At 43.8% G+C, this 11,985-nt stretch overlaps 1 protein-coding gene across 1 annotated transcript in view; it reads left to right on the forward strand.

The window, feature by feature from the left end:
- Positions 1 to 2,144: 2,144 nt before the first annotated feature.
- The window catches only part of T265_15620 (hypothetical protein), a gene marked incomplete at both ends in the record, with an annotated part of 15,311 nt that continues 5,470 nt past the window's right edge, over positions 2,145 to 11,985 (forward strand). Inside the window, 3 exons of the mRNA XM_009178776.1 lie at positions 2,145 to 2,513; positions 7,192 to 7,536; positions 10,100 to 10,378. Coding sequence (XP_009177040.1) covers positions 2,145 to 2,513; positions 7,192 to 7,536; positions 10,100 to 10,378 — 993 coding nt within the window. The remainder of the gene's footprint in view (positions 2,514 to 7,191; positions 7,537 to 10,099; positions 10,379 to 11,985) is intronic.

Genomic DNA, 11,985 nt, shown 5'->3' on the forward strand with positions numbered 1-11,985 from the left:
TCGTTTCAAATTCACTCGAATAAATTAGGGAATTCCCAGGAGAAAAAATCTCACTTGCCCTTGGGGAGATTCTTACAGCCAATCATGGCCACATTGAAACACTGCCATGCTCTCTCCAACGAAGTATCCTGTATTCATGGGAATCTCTCATGTGAGAGGAAGTCTTGATCGGGAACTCACCATTTTCTGTATGATCGATTACTTTCATAAACCCCAAAAGCACATGTTACTTCTAGGACGTTACCAACCATTCGGAAGTGTTACTCACTAATATCAGCCTTAGTGATTCGTTGATTTAAATAGCTACTTACGAATTGTAATTTCTTCGCCTTACTTTTATCCGAAAAGAATAAAGGTTGTATTAAACAGATGATCACTGACGTGTCTGGTGTTAATGCGCCACTTTCAAAAGGCCCGAAGATGGATAACAGATACGAAAATTGAGGAGCACGTATTCTGGATCAATCCGGATCATCCTTTGTCTTCATTAGTTCTTATCACTTCGTCCGTCTGGCATGGATTGCATGGTTTAGTTCCTTCAAGCAACCAGCGCGAGAAACTCAAACCTAAGTCGGAGCATTGTTAATGGGGAGAGAAAAATGGAGTGAGAAGATGTTTAAAAAGACTAGTTCTTCCACAAAATCCCGGTGAAACAATCCCACATACTAGTGGAAGTTTCATTTCACAACGGCTCCTTTGTGACCCTCTCCTTTAGTCATCTTCGGGATATGAAACACCACTCCAAGACATTAGAGAGCTATCCTTCCTCTGGTTAATAATGAGAAATCTGTTGTCTAAATCGAATGTTAACCGACGTTTATGGAACAGTCCAAATTGTCTGGTTTTCCGTATAATAAAATGCAACCTTTAGGTGAATGTGGGTGCCAACCCAAACAGACGATTGCCAAACTAGCAACCAGAAGTCTCATTCTTTCTACTACATTCCCCCCCCCACACACACAAAGTGATCCTTGCTACATGAGTGTAGTAATTCATGTGAACAAAGTTTATCTGATATTTTGGATTGATTTCACAGTCCAAATCATCGCCTTGAGAGATTTAACTGCAAGAGTTCACAAGCATGCGGTTTATGAATCGATCGATACCAATTTTCAAATCGAATAATAGGACAGAGGACAGACAGGCAACGGGAAAAGCAACAACAATGCGTCCACCTCACAAAGGGTTGAATGAACTCGAAGAAATCAACGCACTTGGGTAAAAGAAACGAGTTGCAGTCCTGTTAATAACAATGATAGTGATAATGCTAAAAATCGTCCATTTGTGACACCCCTTCGGTGCCTAGCTGCCATAACACCAGGAGGAAGCACGGGAGCCGGGATACTGCCATATTGCCCAACCTTAATGACGAGCGGTGTAAATGCTGAGATTGGGTTTGAACCACGAACCGTTCGTATTTTAACCGCTGGCCTACATCAAAGACGTATAACAAGCCCATAAACCTGTTTTGAATTATGTGGAACACTTGATATCCGGGGATAAGCAATAGGTAGCGGAATTCCAGGAATCATCGTAAACCACGACAGATTCAATTGACTTCTTGTTGGACTGGATCCAGTCTGTGCACTATTGTACGGAAGGAAACGGCGTCCTAACCACAATACACGAATGGATCCCTCAAGAGAGTTATGATTCGCATGAGCTCACACGGAGGATCACCACATCCTGGTCGTAACTATGACAGATTGGGAGTTCTCAGAAACTGGGTGGCATTCCGATATCTGACATTTCAACTCGGATACCTTGCACATACAGCGTCTTTCTAGAAAATTCCCCATTCGGATTCGTGGAGCTGTTCCAATTCATCGTATGAAACGAAATAATGCTGTCCAGCAATTTTAAAAATTACGCATAACACTAACTAGCGACTATATGTTTCACGAGCACTTTCTTCTCGTTAATACAACCTAAAGTATTTGTTTTCCTGTACCAATTAGACTCCAGGTTAGTCCAGTAGTCAGCAACACTAACTCAGTTTGGATGACCAAATTTCGAATTCCCGAACTGATCGTACAGGATATTGCTTTGAAAATCACCACACATGTTCTATCTTTAACGAAGCACGTAAAAAGATCCCTTCGACACTTCATCTAACATAGTAAATCTCTACTCTGCATCCTTAGGTTGTTTTCCTTCGAGCTCGTAACACGATTTGGTTTGATTCTTCTGAATGGGATCTTCCATTGGCTAGAACTTTACCCTGGTCCGGGCCAGACGAAACCGAATGTGGAACGCAATGTCAATTTCGAGTTCAGTTGAGCGTCCGCGTCCATGGAAAACATAGTCTCCTTCAACGGCAGCAGACCGAGCAGTTTAAACTACACGTAGCAGTTGACATGGATGCTTCAATTGTGAATCTGGTCTACAAGCGACTGGCGGGTGTGAGCGATATGCAGAACGCCGGTGGCAATGGTTTCATGTCGATGGGTTTGTTACAGTCGGTCGTTACCATTACGATCACCAGAGATACGTTGATGAACACAAACCGTATGGTATTGTTGTCATTAACGCTTGAGCCTTAGTCCGCCCGAGTAAGACCGTACATTTGGAAACCCACACTCCTCAATCCAACCGACAGGCGAGAGAACGAGAACTGATATTTTGCAGGTAACTTTGAACTTGCCCTGGCAATTACACTCCATTGATTGCGAATGAATTGTTCAATGAGCTTAACAGTTTTGTTGCAACGTTTCGCCACCAATCGAGATGATGGAACGGCGAATACTACTGATGAGGTATACGAGTAGCCTGTGGTCGTTCGCTTTTCATCTAATGAAAGATGTAGTTTATTACTGAACTTGTGAAAGTGCTTCACAGCGTTCGTTTACAATTGCGTGGAAGTTCAAGAAGATGCGTAAGAAGGTTCAGTTTTTAGGTGAAACCAGTCTATTCTGGAAAACCCGGAAACACTGCACAGCCGTCTCATCCTCATCGGGAATAGTCGATAATTCGCATCTCACAGAGTCCCAAACCTCCAGGCTAGTAGTCTGAACACTCAAGCGTGAGAATTCGAGCGCCCGACAAGGAGTATGAGTAGCTCTCATTTAAACAGGGCAAAATGCCACTCATCCTTTAGTCACATTGTACACATCAAGTTGTCATTGGCCTGTCGGGCAACCACTCCTCACTCTAACGTCAATCTCAGAGGAATAAGAAACTCCGCCGGACAAAAGGAGCTTCCGTCTTAGATGTTACGTTGGTGCGGCCAGTGAACGCATTTCATCACGTGATGTAGACTATATGTGATTGAAGGATGAGCGGTGCCACATCCATTCTAAATGCGAGTGAATCACATTGCTCATCCGGAACTCGATTTCGAACGACTGTGTTCGAATTGCTACCAAACAGGAGGCCAAAGGTCCGAGGTTCCCTGCTGGACATTTATAACATACTCAATGTTGATGAGTTTCAATAAGAATGAAACAACCTTATCAACAAAGATTACCTTCACATATGGGACGAATGCAAAATTCCCGCCAACTCAACTGAAAGCTGTTTGGTTTCGGAATCTTACCTTGTGATTACCAACCCCGTAATATGAGCAGATCATTTCCTCACACTATTGGGGACCTGACCTCCCAACGTGTTTCCTCGAAAGGAGAAATACATTATAAAGGAAACTATTCACAAGGTTGCTGAAACTCAGTCGACAGCCCGCGACCGGTTTCGCCCTTCTTGGGGCTCATCAGGTAGGCGCAGTCTCCGGGTTTCCGTCAACCTTATGTTCCACTTGACTGTTTTCGAGAAATGCACTCATTTGCAAATCAATTTGGCTTGTAGAATGTTATAAACGAGAGAGTCAGTTGAGTCTCTCGTGAAAACCAAATTGATTTGCAAATGAGTGTATTTCACGAGGAATACTTTAATATTATGTTTGGACGTTCTCTACAACTGATCAGCTGCTTCATCAAATTCCGCATTTCTCCCGTTTTTTTTAAAAAAAACGATTTGGCAGGATCGTTCGGATCTCCCTCCCTCTTCATCCCTCCCTTACGGCCCTCACCATCAGGATGCCAACTGATCACGCTAATGCAAACACAACGAAAATTGCACACAATCGCAAATTTTCAGCTTGGTAGCATGCTTCGTTGGCGCAGAACTAACCATATTTTTCACTTCGATGGTGGTCTGCTTTTTAGCTTCTCACTGAAAAATCCCACCATAATTTTATGATTTCCAACAAGGTGAAAAAAATTTGGAAAGAGGTGGAGCCGTATTTATTTTCTGTACTTAAAATTCGGGGAGAACAGCGGAATAGACAGCGGAATAGACAGCGGAAGTTGTTTTGCAANTTGATTTGCAAATGAGTGTATTTCACGAGGAATACTTTAGTATTGTGTTTGTATGTTCTCTACAACTGATCAGGTCCTTCATCGAGTTCCACATTTCTTCTGTTTTTTTGATAACGAGGTGGCAGGATTGTTCGCAGCTCCCTCCCTCTTCAGTTCTTCCTTACTCCCCTCACCATCAAGATGCCATTTGGCCATGCTTATGCAAACACAACTAAAATTTCACACAATCGCAAATTTTCAGCTTGTTAGCATGCTTCGTCAGCGCTGAACTAACCATATTTTCCACTTCGAGGGTGGTCTGTTTTTTAGCTTCCAACAGAAAAACCCCATCATAATTTTATGATTTCCAACTGGGTAAAAACAAGTTGGAAAGAGATGGAATCGTAATTATTTTCTATACTTAAAATTCGGGGAGAACAGCGGGATAGACAGCGGAAGTTGTTTTGCAATCATCTGACGAAAACAAAGAGAACATTGAATTGCTTTTATGACAGTTAACTAGACCACTCTGACTGTCTGTCTATAGAGTGTTTATTCTGAAAACATCAGATATTTTGGAATCCCTTTCAAATGAACCGATAAAGCTTCAATTCAAGCTCCCTTAATTCCGCCGGCCAAGCATATGCCTAATCCTAGCAGGGTTGTGCCTACACATCATGTCGTGAACCTTCTGTATGAATACAGCGACTGACTGGAAGCTGATATTGATTGATTTAGATTTAATGGATGTCGTAAGATGTCAAAACAGTTTTGGGGACTCTAGCGTATTACCTTTTAGTGTAGATTTTCTCCTGTAAAAGGAGTCATTCTACACTGAAAGCCGAGAAGCACTGTACAGCCGTTTCAACTCACCAACAATGCTCATTTCACGAAGCTCCAGCAGGAAGTCTCAAATCCCTTGGACCTCCAGATTAGTATTTTGAACGCTTAACCTTTCGGCAACGTGATCAGCTCGCACTTGGATAGAATACAGTGCCTCCCATCCTTCAATCACAGAAATCGCACCACTGTCAGAAGTTGTCACTTGAGCAGTCAGTCAAACCATTTGGCAAGGTTCCAGGATCCTTCAACACAAAATGCATACGCCAAACTGCATTGGCACAGGAGACCTTTTCCGAGTTTCTGTGACCAAAGTAGGGGACGTAATTTATCAAAAAGGAGTCCTGTGTCTCATGAGAGATATGGTTCTAAGCTTAGTCACGACAATTTGGGATGTACCAGGGTCTGATCCACATCATATCGCATAAGGCCTGCCTCTTCGTGCTCCCTTAGTTGACCAATGTTTATACCTTTTACCCAGTTCGAAACGCCTGATGCCTTCTCATCTTCAATGTCTTAAATATCGATTATTCCTGCTTGTTCAGATGAGCGATGCTTGATTTTCAAAGTCCATTATCCATGTTACATGATGACAGTGGAGCGTTTCTGAGTGATGTGGGTTAGAGTAATGCTGTAAAAAGTTTTTAGTCCCTTGCTGAATATCTCAAATTAGCTAGTTAGTTAAATACCGTAACATCTTTGTGTGCTACTCCTAGGCAGAAATCAACAGCCACACTCTTTGATTTTAAAAGGGAACTAGTTCTTTGTACTTACTACTCATAAGGTTGCTGATAATCCGTCAACAGCCCACGACCGGTTTCGCCGTTTTTTGGCTCATCAGGTAGGTGCAGGCCCCGGGATTCCGTCAAAAGTATGTTCTACTTGAAACTAAATTGCACGAAATTACCGAATGTGCACTCATTTGCAAACTAATTTGGTTTTTCGAGAGACTCACCTGAAACCCAGCTGAACCTCAGGCAACTGAATGTGCTGCACTAGGCCGCCTCATGTTTCAGTCGCTACGATATTCGAGATACCGCGATACATGTATAACTTTTGGGGCTCATCAGGTAGGTGCAGTCCCTGGGTTTCCGTCAGCCTTATGTTCTGAACGAACTAATTCTTGTCCTTGGGAGTAGTACGTTTCAAGCCTAATCTTTTTCCTTAGTAGCTTTATTCAACCAATGCGGTACATTTTGTTAACCCAAATCGAATATACTTACTACCAGTTTTGATAAGTTGGTTGTTGAAGCGTTCTGTGATTAAAAGCACTTGGACCGCGGAGAAGATTATCACTTCTCTTTGAGAGAAGCTCATATAGGCATCCATCAAAGTGTTCGAGGCTGGGAGCTTGGCGTGAAGACCACTCAAAGGTACGCTGATGCAATTCATGGAATACGTATATCCTGTGAGCAGTAGTTAATACTACTTAGCCGCCTTTAGCCGGAAAATAGCGTGTCTTAGTTCCTCTTCGGAAAGTTGGGGTTCGAATATTCTGAGGATTCATGAGCTGAAGCTGATTCGCAACAAGTACTAATTTCCGTGTCAAATCAATCGTGCGCAGGCTTAAATGATTATGGTTGTGGAAAAACCGTGCTGACAAAAACATGAAAGGGTTCGAACCTTGCTGTTGACTGATTTTATTAACCCCGATTGACCTCTGATTGATCCACGCTCTTTTTACCCCCGTCTATTGTCAATAACATGGATCATTCATCTATCGGATTTAGCTGCCTCGAGAAGAAATGAGCAGAACGATTTATTCGTCCACCACTATGTAACTACTGGCCAAGGGGTCACGAACCAGTCCCTCTTTACCCAACTGAAAACAATAAATGGGTGTTTTCTGTTTCAGAAATGAACCAAATCACGTGGCAGTTAATCTCACTTTACCATGCCCCGCTGCAAACTACAAACATTAAACCATCAAATTAATGTTCGAGTTAACCGAAATGTGTATGCTTCGGCTACGAAAGGGGCTCAAGACGCTAGTTTGGTCATCCAAAAGTTTGTATCGACAATCGACGTTTAAACCATTTCCTTTCATTACCATCCACAGGCAACACAAATACTCTGCGAACTTGGTGATCCACTTGGCTATACCGGCAGAAATCTACGCCCGTTTGTATTCCAACTAAACACTGCCGGAGCGTTCCGCGAACTGGATGAACCAATCAATGATCAACCGGCCACAAGCCCGAATGCATCAGAATCGAACTTAGAGCCTTCATATAAACCACAGTGGTCACAATCAGATGACCACCTGAAACGGTCCAAGAGGGCCACTGTATCAAAGGACTCCGTCACAATCACAGCGGAAGTGATATGTGGCAACGAGGACCAGGACTTGCGAGATAACAAAGCGACAATTACGTACAAACTTCAGCTGGCTGCAAAAATTGAGGTTTGCTTCAATTTTTCTGGCCTGAGCTTATAGCGTTTCTATTTTTACGGAGTTGATTAGCCCTCGAATTAAGATGATTTCAATGAATTTTGTAGTTCATTTCCATATTCCTGGATAGTTTTTCTTCATGGCGACTGTGAACCACGTTGAACACCTTATTTACTGGGAGGATATCCAAGAGAAAGAGCCTGGGAATTTTGAAAGTTGCATCAGATCAGCGGTTTCCAACGGTTCTGCTACTTTCCGATTGGGGATGCTTTTTCAGGTTCCGGATTGTTTGAGCAATGTGGACGTGCTAAAAGGAGAGGGGAGTTGCCGCACAAAGAGTTGGCGAAAAACTGCTATAGCTCCATGATCAGGGGTTTCTCACGATCGCTTCACTAGGTTTGCCATCAAAACGCTATAAATAAAGCGTGATGTGATAAACACCTTGTCTAAATGAGCCGTAATCTACACAGCTATTGACAGTCGGTGTCGACTGCACACAGGGCCTAGGGTGGTCAAGCTACGCATTACTCTGGCTACTCATAAGTAGTCAAAAGTTTTATATTTCTTCATGCGCGCAGTCTTTCCCTTTCTGCCCAAGTGAACTTCGGCCGGCATTTCATAGACCGGGCATTTAAATGCTCGCATATTGCGGTCATTCAAGTTGTCTCTCCGTATGTCTGTTTCTGAACTTCCCAGGCCTGTTGCTCTATCCTCTGAGTGTTCGCGGATGGCAGTAGTGTGTGTTGCCACCAGCCAGTTGACCAAATTCTCGCAGTCAAGCACATGACCACTGACTTCTTAACTGTGAGGGGCGAGATAGCTCAAGTGGTTAGAGCGATAATTTACTGACCGGAACGTCCGTGGTTCGAATCCGACTTGTGCCTCTCCACTTCCCTTGTCCAGGCTTGGGCAGCCAGGCAGTATCCCAGCCCACGTTCCCCCTGTCCAGGCTTGGGCAGCCAGGCAGTATCCCAGCCCACGTGCTTCCTTCGAGTGGCACGGCAGCTAGGCACCGGGAAGATGTTACAGCTGAACGAGCTTAGTAGCATAACTGTGGCTTGGTTGTTCCGCAGTTTGAGTTGTAACCACAGGCATTGTGGTACGCGCTTTGAATCACGACGTTTCGCAGTGTGTTGAGCGCTTGTCGACCGCTTTTCCTCCGTATTCCTCACTCTTTATCTTTGGCGGTAATTGATTTTTTTCCGGTAAACTGATTGATATTACAGACCTCCTTCTTTTAAGAGACTGTTGTGGACCACACTCCCTTAATGCCTTTTTATTCCCACGAGCCCCGGTCTGGATAGCCGCTTGATCGCCTGCGTTTGACCAAACCAGAAAAAGTCAATGGACATGCGAACCGGCTGATCTATTGATCACTTTCGCGTACAAGCGGTCAAAATAGTGATACTAAGAATGCAACTCATCTGTCAAGGGCGAGTGAAGAAAAACCAATGAAATCTGTCTCCAGTGGCTGTCATGTGGTCCCGTTACGTCTGGAGCTGGTTCTCCTAAGAGAGACCAACCGCCCTAGAGTGATGTATCCGTGCTTCCAAATGGATGATATCTTCGGATCGTCGAATATAGATCCTTTCTTACCAGCAGTGCACATAGCTGCAAGCAAACGACGGACACCTGACACCAGAAACGAAAAGCCTCTCAGGAACTGGACCAACCACAATCAGTGATACACAGGAGTACTAAATTGTACGGGAGATGTCGAAGCCTTTTCAACAGCTTGCTAGTTAGTGTCTCATCAAGGAGGATGACTTCTGTGTTCTTCTGCGGAAGACGGTAACACCTTAAAAGTGTACAGTTAATACTGCACATCTGTAAAACTATGACGCATAGTCCAATGCTTATTTTGATGCAATAATCGACTGAAAGTATTACTGTTCGAGGGTACTCTTCATGGCGGTCGGTCCTCGAATGATTTTGGTAGGTCATTTCCATATTCCTAGATAAGTTTTCTTCATGGCGACCGTGAACTTCGCTGAGCACCTGATTTACTGGAAGAACCTCCACAAAAAAGGGCGTAATCGACACACAGCTATTGACAGCCGGTGTCGACCGCGCACAGGACTCAGGGTGGTCAAGCTATGCATTACTCAGGCTACTCATAAGTAGTCAAATTTTAACGACCTTATGCGTGCAGCCCCCTTTCCCTTCTGCCCAGAGTGAACTTCGACCGGTATTTCGCAAACCGGGCATTTAAATGCTCGCATATCTCGGTTATTCATGTTGCCTTGTTTTTGAGGCTCGATTCTTCGTTAAGAGCAATGCACATAGCTACAAGCAGACAACGAACACCTGACAAAAGCAACGAAAAACCGCACAGGAAGTGGACCAACCACAGTCAATGATACGAAGGAGTTCTAAATTATTCGGGAGCTGTCGAAGCGTTTTCAACAGCTCGCTAGTTAGTGTCCCATCAAGGATAATGAGTTCTGTGTTCTTCTGCGTCACACAGTAGCATCTTCAAGATGTACAGTTGATACTGCACATCTGTAGAACTATGACGCATAGTCCAGCGCTTATTTTGATGCAATGATTGACTGAAATTATTACTGTTCTTCAGTTGTCCTCATCTGCTTTGGACCGAACCACAATCGATACGAGAAATTTCACGGTTCAACTCTATGAAATGCAACGCATACACCCGGAAACCTTGGGACCAGAAATCAAACACATCTATCTGGTTTCTAACGACGGTCCGTCTCCCATCGAAAACCTCTGGGTCAATGTTTCGCTCCCAATCCAGACATCAGAAGGTGAACGACTAGGCTACATCCTGGATCGGGTCAGATACCACGCTGAAGATGGTGGACCTCCATTGATAGCAGCCACAGAACCGGAAGTGAGTTAAGCGAATTGGCAGTGTGTCATGAAGAGCGTGCTCCACCTTCACCTCTTTTCAACCACTTCACTCATTCTCACAAAGAAATAGTCGGGAAAAACGATTGAAATGCACCCGAGGGTAGTAATAACTGAAAATGAACAAGCCTTAGACCAATACTCTCATTTGCATACCAATGTGGTTTTCATGGGAGGGTCACCCAGCTGAGTACCTCGTTTATGATGTTTTTCAACTGAACGTGCCGCTCAACCTTCCAGCTGATACGATGTTCGAGATATCGCACTACACTGTACAGACGTAACATACTACTCATAAGGTTGCTGAATAATAAAGTCATAAACGAGAAACTATGCTGGAATTGAGTGGAGTCTCTCTCGGAAACCAAACTGGTGATCAAACCTGTGTGGTTGCTAAATTTCGCGCTATTTTAGTCCAAGTAGAACACATGGTTGAGGTGAACTTGGGGACTGCCCCTACTTTATCAGCCCAAAGAAGGGCGAAACCGTTATTGGACTTTCGAATAGTTTCCAGCAGCCTAATGAGTAGTGTTACGTCCGTACAATGTTTTTGACCAGCCCTTGAGCTTGAGTATTAGGTAAAAAGTAATTTTGTGTTTTACGTAACAATCCCCCCATATTTGCACGATTCATATAAAAACCACGTTTCACGTGAGTCTTATTCAAACGTATAAGTGTGTCCGGAAACGCACCCCGAAACTTCAGAAACCAACTCAAATGAACATCGGCACGCCTGTTGTGCACCACATTCGGTTGAAGAGGGTTTACACCGAGTTCCATTTGGAGTTGATATGGAAATGTGTGTGCAACTCCGCTTCGGCACAATTTAGTGTTCAAATATGAAACAATTTAATGGAAATTCGGGGTCATGTCTAAGAAATTAGCTTCTAAGAAGGAGGAAACCGGTAATCCGCTGACTAGAATGTCTTGTCATCCTTATAAGTGATGTAGAGGGTTTCTCTCAAATCGCTACGTGCATTACATGGTTCCGACGACATTCCCGACACGACACTGTGTAGCGAGAATTGTCAGGTAAGCACAGTCCACGTGTTTCCAGTTGAACACCTACTTGAGCAAGCACGTCCGTTTCATTCTTGTTGAAGGTCGTCAACAATATGCATCTTACACATAATGAGGATTTTTTGGATCTTGTACTTCATGGATGACCGAAACTCTGCGGGAACTCGTGCGAAACAAATCAACCATCACCATCCACCCTAAACATTCCGTTCTGTTTGAACTAATCCCATTGTCCTCCACCTTATTTGCATGTATCTCGATAAAGGAATAAGCAACTCCCCCAGGTGTTTATAAGTATGCAGCCCAAACGTTTGGAAATGTACCGGAATACAGGTAGCTTGGATGATTTCATTGATCGTTGATCAGCTAACCGGTGATCTGTTCGCCAGGCTTGGCAACCAGCTAGGAAGCGTTTCGTTACCGATCCAGTTGACACCATCAGTGTGCGATAATGATATCTCGTTGTTTAATTACGAAACGTTTGCCAACCGATTGGCAAGCTCGTGAACTGATCAACGACCATCTGATCAACCACAAAAGATCGACTTTTGTTCTCTGAGTTGGTCTGTT

Source organism: Opisthorchis viverrini (genome assembly GCF_000715545.1).
Source record: "Opisthorchis viverrini unplaced genomic scaffold opera_v5_669, whole genome shotgun sequence".
Lineage (NCBI taxonomy): Eukaryota > Metazoa > Platyhelminthes > Trematoda > Opisthorchiida > Opisthorchiidae > Opisthorchis > Opisthorchis viverrini.